The 16,701-nt window shown below is 47.3% G+C and overlaps 1 protein-coding gene across 4 annotated transcripts in view; it reads left to right on the top strand.

Moving 5' to 3' along the window:
* Positions 1–6,645, top strand: part of SCN4A (sodium voltage-gated channel alpha subunit 4) — a 98,064-nt gene extending 91,419 nt beyond the window's left edge. For all 4 annotated transcript variants that reach the window (XM_081166012.1, XM_081166014.1, XM_081166011.1 and 1 more), the window contains exons 25-26: positions 3,020–3,290; positions 5,080–6,645. In XM_081166012.1, the coding sequence (XP_081022138.1) occupies positions 3,020–3,290; positions 5,080–6,449 (1,641 nt within the window). In that variant the 3' untranslated portion in view covers positions 6,450–6,645. The remainder of the gene's footprint in view (positions 1–3,019; positions 3,291–5,079) is intronic.
* The last annotated feature ends 10,056 nt before the right edge of the window (positions 6,646–16,701 follow it).

Genomic DNA, 16,701 nt, shown 5'->3' with positions numbered 1-16,701 from the left:
GGATAGTCTTAACTTCCTTAAGGCCCTGTTACATGGCTTTTTGTCCATTGCATCGAGAGATCTTGAATTCTAGCACCCACAGAGCCAGAATTGCATGATTCCCAACATTCATTTGATCACAAAAGGTCAGTTTTCTTTACATGATGTGTGAACAAGAGATCTTACTTTCATGCGCTGAGCCAAGATTCCTGCCGGAAAGGGAATGCAGGGCTCTGGGCTTCGTGACAACAGAGGATGCGCGCACCTGTCTGCAGGTAGTGTGCACCCCTGATGTTGTTGCGGATCTTTGTAAATCTATTTGGAACAAGGGAGGGAGTGGGGAAGGGGAGACCTGGGCTTGCTTCCCAGGCAATCTCCACCTGTTCTCCACCCCTGCTACCATACCACAGCCTTCCCTTTTTCCCTTCTCTCTCCTTTGCTTCCCAATTTCTGCTGAGATCAAAGTCCCTCGACTCCCCACTGCTTCCTTCCTTTATTTTATTTTAAAGCTTTTTTATTTTTAACTGAAACACCACTACTTTTTTGAGCCAGCCTATGATTTCCTTTTTCTTAGCCCTGTGTATTTTCTGCCCATGACGTTATCTAGGCTGCAAAAAAAAGAAAGAAAGAATAGATTTATTTTAAAATTATATCTAAACAAATAAACAAATAAAACTACACATAGTGTTTCTACTTACAATTCATAAGAGTCTTATGCCCAGGATCACCATTCTGCTTTTGGACCAGTCAGGGAATTTGTATCCTGCTGGTTCTTAATGACCACAGGCGTCTGTTAAAAGTGGTCCTGAGAACGGCCAAGGAAAGCCAAAGGAGGCAAGTGTCTGTCTGAAAGGATCAGAGGACAAACTTTCAGTTTGCCACAGAGCTTTTAACCTTTCCTCATGGTTAGGGCAGTATAAACAAACCTTATGTGCATTTACATAACAGAAGGCTCAGAAATTAAAAAGCAAAAACAACTGCCTCCTTCCTTCCTTCCTTCCTTCCTTCCTTCCTTCCTTCCTTCCTTCCTTCCTTCCTTCCTTTTCTATCCTGCAGTTCTTCCAAAGAGCTCAAAGGTAGTGAGTAATTCATGAGTTGTTCTCTATGTTACTTTTATAATAATATTAATAATATTTATTTATACCCTGCCCTCCCCAGCCAAGACCGGGCTCAGGGCGGCTAATACCCGATATAAAAACAAATTGATTGAAATGCAACTTAAAAACAAGATTAAAATACAACATTAAAACATTAAAACAGTAAAACACAGCCTCATCGCAGGGTCTCCCAAACTTGGGTCCTCCGCTGTTGTTGGGTTACAACTCCAACCATCCCTGACCACTGGTCCTGCTAACTAGAGATGATGGGGGTTGTAGTCCAAAAATAGCAGGAGTTCCGAGTTTGGGAAACCCTGTTTTATAGCAACCTTGCTGGCCTGATTGGACTGAGAGTTGGTTCCTTGCCTCAAATCAATCAATCAATCAAACCTTTATTAGGCATTATGCAAATAAAACTATAGGAGAGAAAATAACATGTAAAAGCCTTGGAATATATATAAAAAGGCAGCAGTTGGCTACATACATATATATATATATACACATATAGAATCAGTGGTTTTCCTTGTTAACCTGCTCCTTGGAGGACTGCTACCAAAAACTCGGCTACCCCCGCCGTTACCCTTTGGTCAACGTCGGATAGGCAGAATGCCACACATTCACCTTGCTGGGGTTCCAGACCACCCAAAAGAGGGGACAGTACGCGTTGACGGAGCGTGCTGTACAATGGGCAATGAAAGAGAATATGCTCTACAGTGTCCGGGACATTCATAGAGCATCTGCAGAATCTCTTGTTTCTAGGGATGTTTTGATATCTTCCCCAGACAAATGCTGAGGGAAAGACATTCAACCGGGCCAGCATAAAAGCCCTACGTTGGGCTGGGATTATTAATTTAGTGACGTAATTGGCTCTGCTATCTAAGATATTTAAATCATAGAATATGGGGGAGCAAATTTTGTTTACAGCTGCCATAATATTTTGTCTCTCGACATCCTTTAGTCTAGTTAGGATATTATGGAAGATGTGTTGCTCATTAGAATTGTACAGGGGCTCCAGCTCGATGCCTAAAGATTCAATCTTTTTTTCGAGGTACTGATACCATCTTGATTTGTAGGAGTCTTTGAGCAAATCAGCGAGCAGGCTTGATGGAGGGCAGCGAAAATGGCAGCGTAACCAGTACTTTATTGAGGTGGACCAGGCCCAGTATTCCATTGTGTGTATGCCTCAAATCATCTCAGTGAGGTTCCTATTCAGCCAGGAGTGTTCCCAGACCAAGTCCAACACACTGTCCTGTTATTCCACACAAAAACTTTTTGGAGCACACATACCGTATTTTTCGCCCCATAGGGCGCACCTAGTTTTTTGGGGGGGAAATAAAGAATTCCCCCGCCCCCAGGCATGGGGCTGGGGCGGAGGAACCCCGAGCTTCCCCCGACCCCAGCCCCCAGAACAGGCTGCTCTCCGCAAGCCGTGGGAGGGCTCCGCGGCTTGCGCAGAGCTACCCGAAGCCCGAGCGCGACTGTACAGCGCGCCCAGGCTTCGGGGTGCAGGCAGCTCTCTGCAAGCCATGGGAGCCCGGAAGGAACTCCCGCGGGCTCCCAAGGCTTGTGGATAGCTTCCTGAAGCCTGGAGAGCGAGAGGGGTCGGTGCGCACCGACCCCTCTTGCTCTCCAGGCTTCAGCGAAAGCCTGCATTCGCCCCATGGGACGCACACACATTTCCCCTTCATTTTTGGAGGGGAAAAAGTGTGTTCTATACGGTGAAAAATACAGTACATTCTTAGATCATGTTCCATGGGGTTGGATGCCGGGCGATTATTTTCCCATTTCTTTGCCCGCTTGAACATTCTTGTGTGGGGTTTTCTCCTCCATTTCTCTTCTCTTCTCTTCCCTCGTCTGTCTCTGCCTGTATGTCTTTGTCCCTTTCCTGTGTCTCTCTCTCACACCTGTGCCTGCCTGCCTGCCTGCCTCCCACCTTACTAAAGAACAAATACCAAGCGATGATCTTTGACTTTGTGACCCAACAAGCCTTTGATATAGTCATCATGATCCTCATTTGTCTTAACATGGTGACGATGATGGTGGAAACAGACGACCAAAGCGACACCAAGGTAAACATCCTCTTCCAAATCAACCTGATCTTCATTGTCATCTTCACGGCCGAGTGCTTCCTCAAGATGATTGCCCTGCGGTACTACTTCTTCACGGTCGGCTGGAACATCTTTGATTTCGTCGTGGTCATTATCTCCATCATAGGTGAGGAAAATGTGAAGGTGGCAAATGGGCAGCATTTGAGCCTGCTCTCTTTCTTAATAACTCTTAAATCTGACAAAAAAATTGTCCAGTAGCACCTTAGAGACCAACTAAGTTTGTTCTTGATGCTACTGGACAAATATATACAATGGTACCTCGGGTTACATGGGACGTGGGTGGCACTGTGGGTTAAACCACGGAGCCTAGGACTTGCTGATCAGAAGATTGGCAGTTCGAATCCCTGCGACGGGGTGAGCTCCTGTTGCTCGGTCCTGCTCCTGCCAACCTAGCAGTTCGAAAGCACGTCAAAGTGCAAGTAGATAAATAGGTACTGCTCTGGCAGGAAGGTAAACGGCGTTTCCATGCGCTTCTCTGGTTCGCCAGAAGCAGCTTCGTCACGCTGGCCACGTGACCTGGAAGTGTCTTCGGACAGCGCTGGCCCCCGGCCTCTTAAGTGAGATGAGCACGCAACCCTAGAGTCGGACACGACTGGCCCGTACGGGCAGGGGTACCTTTACCTTTACCTTTACCATTCATTGTAGCAGAATCATGTTCGCTTGCCATTCAGTCGATTATGTGTATTGCCGATAAGCCTCTTGTAACCTCTTTTCTGCAGCATAGTGCTAGACAAGTGTTGGTACGACGCTGGCCTTTTTCCTGGTGTTGTCCCTAGTGTTGTCCCAAGGGAATATCCACCCCCGCCATCTCTCCCACTTTCTCATGAGTCATTGCTCGGGTGCTGAGAAGTGCCCTCTGCCTTTGAGCTCTTTGCTCTCCTACTTTCAAGGCTCTCTGGAAGAGGAGGGGTCTGGAATGCTTTCTAAAGATGCTGAGTCCGTCAGCTGTCTCTCCCCTGGTCTTCCTCCTCTGCCATTATTTCCCAGCTTTCCCCCTCATCTGCCTCTGAGCTGTGACCTCCCTCAAACCCCTGTTGTAATTCCGAACTGTCTTCTTCTCTGGAAGGGTCAGGCTTGGGAGGCATTCTCCACCATTCCTCCTCTGCCCAGTTCCTGACATCACCTGGTGGACAGGTGGGTGTGGTTTCAGGGAGATGGGCTCATCACCCATCCAGGTGGTCCAAGGATGTAGCAGGAGCCTGAGGTTCTCCACCCCTGCTTTACGCCATCATCATTTTATAAGCTCATAGGTCCCTGTCAAGTAGATTGTGGTGTTTTAAAATGCCGTTTCTTTTTAATTCTTTTGTGCTTCTTTGCACCTTTGACATCTCAGTTCAGCTTGCTGTTAGAACAAAAGACTGGAACCTTTCCACAGTGTGAATAATTATTATTTATACCGAGTGCTTTTTTTCTGGGGGGACGCAGGGGTACACATACCCCTAAACATTTTGTGAATCTTTGTACTTTTGTCCATTTACTGTATTTATTTTCCCCGATTTGAACTATAAAATGGTGGTTTTCTTGAGCCAAAGTGAGAGTACCCCTAAACATTTTTTTGAGGGAAAAACGGGACTGTTTATACCCCGCCCATCTGGCTGGGTTTCCCCAGCCACTCTGGGTGGCTCCCAACAGAATATTACGATAAAACACGATAAAGCATCAAACATTAAAAACTTCCCTAAACAGGGCTGCCTCCAGATGTCTTCTAAAAGTCAGATAGTTGTTTATCTCCTTGACATCTGATGGTAGGGCCTTCCACAGGGCAGGTGCCACTACCAAGAAGGTCCTCTGCCTCTGCAAATCCATTTGCTATTAGCAATTTTTAAAAACTGTATCTCTTTGATGATGGACAAGAGGTTCTGAAAAAAAACGACGTCTTCCTAACTGTCTTTCAGGACTTGTCCTCTCGGACATCATTGAGAAATACTTCGTATCGCCCACCCTCTTCAGGGTCATCCGCCTGGCCAGAATTGGGCGTGTCCTGCGGCTGATTCGGGGAGCCAAAGGCATCCGGACGCTCCTCTTTGCTTTGATGATGTCGCTGCCTGCTCTCTTCAACATTGGCCTCCTCCTCTTCCTGGTCATGTTTATCTATTCCATTTTTGGGATGTCCAACTTCGCTTACGTGAAGAAGGAATCTGGCGTGGACGACATCTTCAACTTCGAGACTTTTGGCAACAGCATCATCTGCCTTTTCCAGATCACCACGTCGGCCGGTTGGGACGGCTTGCTGAACCCCATCTTGAACAGCGGTCCTCCGGACTGTGACCCTGAACTGCAGAACCCTGGCAGCCACGTGAAGGGCGATTGCGGCAACCCTGCCATTGGCATCTTCTTCTTCTGCAGCTACATCATCATCTCCTTCTTGATAGTGGTCAACATGTACATCGCCATCATCCTGGAGAACTTCAACGTTGCCACGGAGGAGAGCAGCGAACCTCTGTGTGAAGACGACTTTGAGATGTTCTATGAGACTTGGGAGAAGTTTGACCCCGACGCCACACAATTCATTGATTACGCCATACTCTCGGACTTTGCGGACACCTTGCAACCTCCGCTGCGGATCGCTAAGCCCAACAAGATCAAGCTGATCACTTTGGACTTGCCCATGGTTCCTGGGGATAAGATACATTGCTTGGACATCCTCTTTGCACTTACCAAAGAAGTGCTGGGAGACTCGGGGGAAATGGATGCTCTAAAGCAGTCCATGGAGGAGAAGTTTATGGCTGCCAACCCCTCAAAGGTCTCCTACGAACCCATCACCACCACACTGAAAAGGAAGCAGGAGGAGGTGTGTGCCACCAAAATCCAACGGGCGTTTCGGAGGTATTTATTAAGGCGATCGATGAAACAGGCCTCTTACATGTACAGGCACAGCCAGGATGAGGAGACCCTGCTGGAAGGAGCCCCCGAGAAAGAAGGATTGATTGCGAAGAAAATGAATGAAATATATGGGTCTTCGGGCTCAGAGGTAGACATCCAAGTGTCTCCAGAAACCTCCCCACCTATTGAACTTAAACCAGTCGCCAGTGCAGAGACTACGGATGACCCTAGCAAAACCAAGAGAGAGGTGGATCGTGGGGAAAAAGAGGAAGGCGATCCCGGCAAAACGAAGGAAGAGGAAGATCCTGGCAAAAAGGAGGAAGGCGACCCCAGGAAAACGAAAGAGAAGAAGGAAGATTCCGGCGGAACAAAGGAAGACAACCCCAGCAAAAGCAAAGAGAAGGGGGGCACCAAACGTAGTGTGAAAGAGTCGTTTGTATAATGCAAAGCACTTTTGGCCAACTGTCAATTGGCATCCAGATCCAAAAGACTTCTCTCACAGGGGCCCTTCCAAAATCATGTGCTGTAGTGAGCTAACCACCTTCTCTTACCAGGTTCCTTGTACTCAGCTCAACATCGTAACTTGGGAAACAGAGCCCCTCCTGGTTTCAAGTTGGGGTTTTGTTGTTGTTGTTGTCCAGATTCGCCCCAATGAGCGAAGATACCTTATTTTTTCCTTATGAGGTTAATGTGAATCTCTATTGCAGGTGAAAAGAACAGGTGTTTTAGTTTAATGGTAGGCGGCGTCCGATGTCACGTGTTCCAGGGCCAGTTCTGCTTTCAGTACTTCCCTACTAGCGTTTTTCAGAAGTCTTGGAAGAAGAGACAGAAGAGAAGGAAATGGCCAAAGATGCAAGTCTTCATAATTTGAGTCCTGCCGTGTTCAAGCTTAGGCATGGAACCAGAAGACCAGTTTTAAGGAACTCAACCAGAGTTGTGTATGTGCTTCACTTAAAAAGAAAAATGTATGAAAAGCTGGGTTTTGTGGCCTGAATCAATTACGCATATTTTCCTGTGGCTGCATATTCTGCATAATTTATTCTGCTTGTCAGGGGTGAACGAAAGCCTTGCCTCTGTATCACTGGCATGCAACAGACATGCACACACAAAAAACTTTCAAGGTTTATGTTTGCAGCCTCAAGGCCTAGATACCTGCTTGCTTTTTCAACGAAAGCAGAGGTTTTAAAGATGCCGAATTCAGTACCCAATGTCAAATTCTGTGCGCATGCGATCACAGAAAGCAGAATGCACAGAGCCCTGGATTTAACAACTGCTATCTGCTGGACAAACTTTGTGAAAGCTTCTGTCTTCAGCCATTTTCGCCTCCTTTTCCAAAAGCAGTGAAGAACTGCCGTCTGTACTGGTTCTCAGATATTAACGTCTGGATAGGGCTCTGTGGCTGACTTCTTATAAAAAGGAAGTATTTCTTAATGTTATCTCCTGGTAACAGACTGATTGGCTTAGGAGTGTTTCCAGCATGCAAAGGTGAGGTGAACGGAGCTGAATAATAATTGAAATGAGGGGACAGTTTGGTGAACAAAATCCACAATGTCTTAAAAAAAACGTGCTTCAGCTTTTTCCTTTCAAGTATTTGGAAGGACTCACGAGATATTTTTTTGTTAGAAATGGTTTAAAGTGCAATTAAGAGTCTTAACCATTTGAACTCTCTATATCGTTTATTTTTTAAAAGTAAAAATAAATAAATAGCAAAAGCAATGTGCTGATCTGTTCTCAGGGTTTAATGTCAGCTTTAAAATTGTTTTCATTCTCTACCAATCACCTAGGAAGATGTGCTGCGCTTTTACATAGTACTATATCTTCTGTCCAGAAACGTAGGCTGTTTTGCTTCGCCCCTCCCTCCAGCCCATCAGTGGTGCATTTGAGTAATTTTAGATTCATTCTTCTGCATGGAGCCCTGGACTTCTGCCCCAAAGTCCTGTCCTGACGGCACTACTTCCCCACATTGCTCCCCACCCCAGTCCACACAGCAGGCAGGGTATGGCCTAGAAGCTTGGAGTCTGTGTGGTTTGTTCCCATGCGCAGGGCTGAGGGAAGGGAATCTCAGAGACTGCACAGCAGGGACCTGCTATCTGGATAACCCAATAGTTTCCTGAACCAGCCCCCCCCCCCCGAAATACAAAGGCAATATATTCCTGGTAAACATCTGTTTATATCGACTGCACCCATGCAAGAAGATGTTCCCAGTGGCTTGTGTCCCCAGCCCAACCAGTTTAAATAATGGGAGACAAATGAATATTTAAGAACTGAAACAGTACAGTGGTACCTCGGGTTACGAACCTAATTCGTTCCGGAGGTCCGTTCTTAACCTGAAACTGTTCTTAACCTGAAGAACCACTTTAGCTAATGGGGCCTCCTGCTGCCACCACGCCGCTGGAGTACGATTTCTGTTCTTATCCTGAAGCAAAGTTCTTAACCCGAGGTAATATTTCTGGGTTAGCGGAGTCTGTAACCTGAAGCATATGTAACCTGAAGCGTATGGAACCCGGGGTACCACTGTACTGGTATTCACTACCCTCTCTCAGCCCTGCATCTCCCCACTGAATCTGACAATAAGAAATTGATTTATTTGTTCTGTCTGCCACACTCTACCTCTGAGGCAACCATTATTGCCGTCTGTTAGAAACAGTATATTGGGTAGTGTGGATCATTGACCTCCTGCGGCAGTTGATTGAACTTTGAAAAGGCTGCCACCCACCCCAAAAGTGTGGGGGGGGGCTGCCTTTTTGTTGATGTAAGAATCCAGTCTGGTTATAAAGCTTTTATTTTTTTTCCACTTGCAGAGATAGATAGACAGATAGATGATAGGAAGGACATGGATGGTGCTGTGGTATAAACCACTGAGCCTCTTGGGCTTGCCGATCAGAAGGTCAGCGGTTCGAATTCCCACGACGGGGTGAGCTCCCGTTGCTCTGTCCCAGCTTCTGCCAACCTAGCAGTTCGAAAGCACACCAGTGCAAGTAGATAAATAAGTATCGCTGTGGCAGGAAGGTAAACGGTGTTTCCATGCACTCTGGTTTCTGTTACAATGTTCAGTTGTGCCAGAAGCGGTTTAGTCCTGCTGGCCACATGACCTAGAAAGCTGTCTGCAGACAAACCCCGGCTCCCTTGGCCTGAAAGTGAGATGAGCTCTGCAACCCCATAGTCGCCTTTGACTGGACTTAACTGTTCAGGGGTCCTTTACCTTATTTTTTTTAAGATAGAGAATCTGTACAATTTCCTAACCACTAAAAAGTGTGCAAATAAAATATCCCCCAGAGAAGGCTCGCTGAGCAATTTCGGATAGAACTAGCAAATGGCAGGATGTTCTGACAATGGAAACTTTGAGGTTAATAGAAAATTAGCTATCATCCCTTGACCCATGAGGAGTGAGTGGGTAGGTGGGTATCATCCTGTGGACTTCAAACAATTTGCTAGATAGTGGGTATGTATAGACACGCATAACTAGAGCAGTCTGTTTCGGTCCACCTTCACTGAAGAGTAGAGTCTAGGAGAAACCAGTTCTGCTTCCTTCCACCAGATGGCAACGCTGCACAGCATCACAAAACCACCACCTCACCTTTCTCCAGAGCAGTTTTTAAAATAGCGGATTTTTTTAAATAAAAAAAAATCATACTTTGGTCTTAAAGTATAGATGGCGCCGAGGAATTGTTTAATTGGATCAGCTTGCATAGGGCCTGAAATATGTAAGTCTCCTTCCTTGGAGGTTTTTAAGCAGAGATTCGATGGCCGTCTGTCTCGGATAAAAATAATAATTTATTATTTATACCCCACGCATCTGGCTGGGCTTCCCCAGACACTCTGGGCGGCTTCCAACAAAATATTAAAATAATGTATCAAACATTAAAAGCTTCCCTAAACAGGGCTGCCTTCAGATGTCTTCTAAAAGTCTGGTAGTTGTTTTTCTCTTTGACATCTGGTGGGAGGGCGTTCCACGGGACGTGTGCCACCACCGAGAAGGCCCTCTGCCTGCTTTAGCTGAGCTTCCCTCCATGATTCTGTGATTTTTAGGGGTGGTGGTAAGAGGGAAGGAGTATCGGCGCTGGATTTGGAGGCAATTTCATATGTCTTCTGAGGAGCGGAGCAGAAGGGTATCCAAACACACCCCACCGACAGCAGAGCCCAAAAGCACCAACTCCTGTTTGTATGCGCATATGTACACACCACGGGGACACGGGTGGTGCTGTGGGTTAAACCACAGAGCCTAGGACTTGCCAATCAGAAGGTTGGCGGTTCAAATCCCCGCGACGGGGTGAGCTCCCGTTGCTCAGTCCCTGCTCCTGCCAACCTAGCAGTTCGAAAGCACGTCAAAGTGCAAGTAGGGTAAATAGGTACCGGTCCGGTGGAAAGGTAAACGGCGTTTCCGTGTGCTGCTCTGGTTCGCCAGAAGCGGCTTAGTCCTGCTGGCCACATGACCCGGAAGCTGTACGCCAGCTCCCTCAGTCAATAAAGCAAGATGAGCGCCGCGACCCCAGAGTCGGCCACGACTGGACCTAATGGTCAGGGGTCCCTTTACCTTTACCTATGTACACACCACAGGTCTAGCGCACAAACTAAGACCGCACATGGCACCCTAATAGGGTCAGCCATCCTCCCTGTGTTTATTGTCCCTTTAATGCATGTGTCGTGGCCTTCCTGTTACCATCCCACACAGCTGGTTTGTGTACACCCAGTGAAGGTCTCCCTGCAGAAAAAGTTTTGCACACAGAAGGCTTTCGCTTTATCAGGATACCATTCCTCAATATTCTTACTCGACATGTCCCTGGACTGAACCCCAGAACTGCCACTAGGTTCTGGGTTTAAGCTCTGATGAACTGCACCTCAAGTCTTAATAATGATAATAATAATAACTTTATTTATACACCGCCCATCTGGCTCGGTTTCCCCAGCCAACTCTGGCTGTCTTATAGTATGTATAAAATAATAATAATATAATAATAATAATTTATTATTTGTACCCCGCCCATCTGGCTGGGTTTCCCCAGCCACTCTGGGCGGCTTCCACAGAAACCAAAAAACACTAAAATATCATACATTAAAAGCTTCCCTGAATAGGGCCGCCTTAAGATGTCTTCTGAATGTCAGGTAGTTGTCCATCACCTTGACATCCGATGGGAGGGCATTCCACAGGGCGGGCGCCACCACCGAAAAGGCCCTCTGCCTGGTTCCCTGTAGCTTCGCTTCTCGCAATGAGGGAACCGCCAGAAGGCCCTCGGCGCTGGACCTCAGTGTCCGGGCAGAACGATGGGGGTGGAGACGCTCCTTCAGGTAAAACATAGTAATCCATCAAATCCGGTAATATCTGGAATGCGTTTTAAAATTTTAGATTAGAAGCCTAGCCACCTGAAGCTTTGCAAGCCAATTTCAGGTAGGAAAATGCACTTTTGAATTTATTTTTTGCACCCCCAAATTAACTCTGCGTCTGTTTCAGCAGCGTCTAATCTGACGCCCAAAATCACTGGTTCGGTTTTGTACATGCCTTTTGGAGAATGAGAGAAAAATGTTGCTAATGGGTACCTGGATTATTGCTTGAGCAAGGTGATTTTTTCTCCCAATTAAAGGTAATCTTCCTGTCCCTTCCCCTTCGCCAAGCAGAGACTACAATTCTTTCAGGATTGGATGCCTGCATTTTAGTCAGCGGAGTCTTGTTGGGGATGTTTCTCCTTCCAAGTGGCAAAACTGGAGTTTCCCAATTGCCTACTGGAAAATCTAATTTTTTCAGCTACTCCGCGGAGCAGGGGGCCGTCCAGGAATTGTGTTACCTGAGACGAGAGTTTTCAACTGTGTTTACATGTTAACAGCTGTGGAAAAGAGGACTCTGCTCCATTTCAGATAGACTCTGTTGCTTGTACATTATGTGACACTCTGTGATAAAGAAAGAAAAAGCTTTAACTCCATAACATTGTGCAATGTTTTCTTTGTACATTTCTTAAAATAAACTGTAAATGAGCTATTGTTACATTCAGAACTATATGCTGGTTTTCTTACCAACGCTTCCACCCGCACCTGCCTGCCTTTCTTGGTGTTTAAAAAGAGAAAGAGAGAGGTGATGTAGCTTAAGCCTGCCTGCAAAACATGCCACCCAAGTCCTTTCCTTCTCAGTAGGCGAAGAGCCGCGTGCCATTATTTAGATTTGAGAAAGGGAATATCTGTTCATACTGTTAGAAAAGCTGGGTGCGATGACCCACACTCTGCAAGAATCCCAGGGGGGTTCCAGGCACTCGCCCACGGTCTGTGTTCCTTTGGAAAATCGAGACACGTCAGAGACTGTTGTAGGTTTAAGAAATGTGGTTTATTCACCTGTAAACCTAAATTTCAGTGTGCATGGAGGGAGTCCAGATCTTACAGCGTGGTCATTTCAAGAGGGACTTGTACAGCCTTGGAGTCCAAGGGACCACTTCCAACCGACCTTCAGCCAGCCTGCCCAAGATGGATCCTAGTCATTTTTCCTCCTCCTCCTTCCCAGAACAGCCTGCTGAAAACTCTCTTTTCCTGTCACCTCACATCCTGTTACCCTGGCCACCTTTCAAACCCCCAGTTTCTGTTCACACCTCAGGGCAAGGGAGAAGGAGTTCTGTGACATTGCCAGTTAGGTAAAGTAATTTCGTTGTCCCCGAGAGGGGGCAATGACAATAAAGATATTATTATTATTATTATTAGTAGTAGTAGTAGTAGTAGTAGTAGTAGTAGTAGTAGGCTCTCTGTGGTCTTGAATTGTTTCTTAATGGCCCTCGCTTGGGCCTTAGGTTGCTGACCCCTGGTCCAGCTCTATCCCCTTCTGGGTGCCAGCTTTGTGAGCTACGATACTTTTTAAACAAGCAAGGTGAGGTCACTTCAAATGTACACACAACTGTGTCCTTATGGTTTTCCTAACAAGGCTTTTTTGCAAATTCATCCACGATTATCTGTTTTCCCCACTTGTGGGAACAGCATGTCCTTGTAGAACATTAATTCCAAAGGCACGGGGTTTGTCCCAGTAGGACATCAGTTCCAGGCAATGAAACAACGGGGAGAGAGATCCATATTTGATCGGATGCAACGCTTGCTGCCCCAAAGATGGCAGTGTGAAACTCGACTCTCTGTTGAATAGGAATGAGTGGCGAAATGGCGTACAGAGGGGAAAGGGGTCACATCGTCGCCCGTTCCTCTCTGTGTGTCAAACCAGCACTACAGCAGGCTGTCCGTATTAGCGCTTTGTTAGGAAGGAGCTGCCACACAAGGACAAAATTGCTTCCGCCGAACCGACCTCACGAACAAGCCGTGAAGATGAGCCTAGCAGGCTTCCAGAAGAAGAAGAAGAAGAGTTTGGATTTGATATCCCACCTTTCACTCCCTTTAAGGAGTCTCAAAGCGGCTAACATTCTCCTTTCCCTTCCTCCCCCACAACAAACTGGGGCTGAGAGACTTCAGAGAAGTGTGACTGGCCCAAGGTCACCCAGCAGCTGCATGTGGAGGAGAGGAGACGCGAACCCGGTTCCCCAGATTACGAGACTACCCCTCTTAACCACTACACCATACTGGCACCATATACCTCTGTCCAAAACCGACAAAGGTCCACAGTTTGGCCCTTCTTGCATCCGGCTATAACAGACCACTGTATTTTAATTAACAGACCACTGTATTTTAATATTTTGTTGGAAGCCACTCAGAGTGGCTGGTGAAACCCAGCCAGATGGGCAGGGTATAAATAATGAATTATTATTATTATTATTATTATTATTATTATTATTATTATTATTATTATTATTATTGAAAAGCCTGCTGAGGAAGATGAGCAACTGATGAGCAGACAATGAAAAGAGAAAAATCAGAACCTTTCCGTTTTGGAACATACTGCCATGGGAAGTCCACGATTCCCACAGAGAAGATAAAGGGCTTTAGATCAGGATTAGACGAATTCACGGAGATTGGATCTGTCGGTGGTCAGAAGCCATGACAGCTAAACTGAGCCTACATGCTCAGAGGAAGCCTACGCAGACCTTCCAACATTCCTCGGGTGAAAATAGGGACATTCTATTCTACATTCGTGTCACCATCCCCACGGCCCCTATAAATGCTTACTGCCAATGGAATACAGTCGTACCTTGGATGTCAAACACCTTGGCTCCTGAACAAATCGGCTCCCGAACGATCGAAACCCGGAAGTGAGTGTTCCGGTTTTTGAATGCTTTTCAGAAGCCGAACATCCAGTACGGCTTCCTCGGCTTCTGATTGGCTACAGGACGCTCCTGCAGCCAATTGGAAGCCACGCCTTGGTTTTCGAATGGTTCCGGGAGTCGGACGGCCTCCCAGAATGCATTCTGTTCAAAACCAAGGTACGACTGTATGGGAAACGGATGGGTCTGTCTGAGCTGCCCCAACGGCTGCTAGCAAGAGGCATGTGTAAAAACGTCTTGGTTATATGAGGGAGTCTTAGATGATATATGGTAAAACCATGAGGCTTCCATCAGCCCACCTTGGGCGTCAGAGGAGGGACCTGTGTCATTTCACAAGGCAGTACTTTTGCGCCAGCAACGTAGTCTCTATGGTCAGCGACTAGGACCACCGAAGGGCCCCTGTGTGTCTGCAAGAGCCGGGGCCCTTAGACCGCTCCTGCTGCCGCCATCTGTCAGGGACCTTGCTGAGGACGGCTGCATTGAGGAAGAATGGTGGGAGCCACCCTCTTCCCCTGATCCTAACCCCGAATCTCCCCAGGAGCAGGAGGACAGCATAGATTTGGAACAGTGGTTTGCAGAGGGGCATTGTTCAGAAGGCAGAAGCTGGGAAATACTGGATGGGGAATAGCTAGCAGAAGAAACACTAGAAGAGAGAGAGAGTTCACAATCTCTGGAAAGCATTCACACCCCTTCTCCAAAGTCACAGAGAGCTCAGAAAGTGGCAGAACAGAAAGCACAGTGGGTACAAGCTCAGATTACAAAACGTAGGAGTGACGTAGGTTAATAGGGACGGAGGGGTGAGTGTCCCTGGTGTGATGGCCTGGGATTCGGACTCAGATGCTGAACCTGAGAGATCCCAGCTTGCACAGGATTCCCCGCCTCCAGAACCAGCTGAGCCGGGGCTGGGGCCTGAGCCTGAAGGGTCCTCACCTGTGCTGGATCCTCAGGTGCAGGCACCAGCTGAGTCTGCTCTGGCTCCTGAGGTGATGGAGGACCCATTGCCTGCAGGTGCTCCACTCTCAGCCCCGTCGGAGGAAGCTGAGGTTGCCTCTGGGTCCGGTAACCCTCCAGCCTCTCCTGAGCTGCAGAGACTCAGAGCAGAGAGGCGGAGGGAAGGGAACTAAGTTCCCGCAGGAGGAGTGCTTGCCTCCAGGCCAGGAGAGGCGAGTCACCAGAGGATCGGGGCCACCCTATGCCTTGGGGCAGATAAAAGCCGGCCAGCTCCAGTCCCAAGTTGTGGGAGCAACATTGTTGCTGAACCCTGTCCTGCTTTCCTGCCTGAGCTCCTGACCCGCCCTGGTTCCCTGCTTGCAAGCCTCTTCCTGACTTCACCTGGCTCCCTGCCCTGCACCCAGCTTCAGCTACTACGGACTGCCTCCACGTTGCACCTTTGACCACGGACCGGACTTGGACCTCGCCTCTTGGGTAACCCACGGGACGAGCACACCTTAATTGGGAGCACCGCCATTTCCAGGAGATGTGTTCTTTGTTCTCTCGCTGTAATTATTAAAGAGTCTAACTGTTAAGGCCTTCCTTTGTTTGATCTTCTTATCTACTGCCACGGGGGGAGGAAACCGTTTCCCCAAAGCCAGACACCATCACTGTTGTCAGATGCGTTGAGTGGAGCTGAGGACTGCAGCAGTGGCAGCAGGAATCCCTCCTCTCCCTTGGGTCCCCCTGTGCCGCCATGAGGGTCCAGGCCGCCTCCTCCTCCTCCTCCTCCTGCCTCCAGCCAGTCCATGACAGTAGCGCATGGTGAGGAACATCACATGCATGCAAACGCACACACACCCTTTCCTGTTATCTTCACACCAACACCAGGCCGGGCAAAGACATGGGGTGTGTGTGTAAATTTGATTCAGTTTGCATTTAAAGCTGAATCTCAAATTTGCACGTTCCGAAAAAATATGAGAACCGAATCACAGCTCAAAATTCACCCAGATTTTGCAACGTCAGGTTCTTTGAGCAAATAAGCTGTCCAAAAATGAATACATATGGGGAAAGTGTGCATAACTGTGTGTGTATCGCTGAAAATAATATACAAGAATGCATTCCAGTCGGATGGATTGTTTGCAAAAGCATGCACACTGTATACAAAAAAAGAATTTGTTAGGTGAAATTTGCGCTGAAAGGGTGGAGAATTTTCGCGAGGGTTTTAAAGCAAAAATGGCAGATTGCTGCAGAAATGTGGAGCACTAGATTCAAAATGGAGGAAATGAGAAATGGAGAGAACCCAAACTGACTGATCCTTCAGCCCTAGCTGAAAGACCAAGGTTACTCAGTGAGCTTTGCGGCTGTGTGAGTCTTCCTGCTGCTTGTCTTTCTTTTCTTTTTTTAATAACTTGATTCAAAATTAAAACAAAACATATGATCCAGAAACATATCATCCTTATTCCCCCCCATTTTTCCTCCCTCCGCCCACCCCCACCCCCGACTTCCCTCAGTTCCAGTCTTTGATTTGTCTAAAAATGCTGTTTTCTGCATGTTACACAGTTGTATAGATCCTCAAACTATTTAGCT

Source organism: Podarcis bocagei, assembly GCF_964188305.1.
Source record: "Podarcis bocagei genome assembly, chromosome: 13".
NCBI classification, from domain to species: domain Eukaryota; kingdom Metazoa; phylum Chordata; class Lepidosauria; order Squamata; family Lacertidae; genus Podarcis; species Podarcis bocagei.
This window is presented reverse-complemented; position numbering and strand designations above follow the sequence as displayed.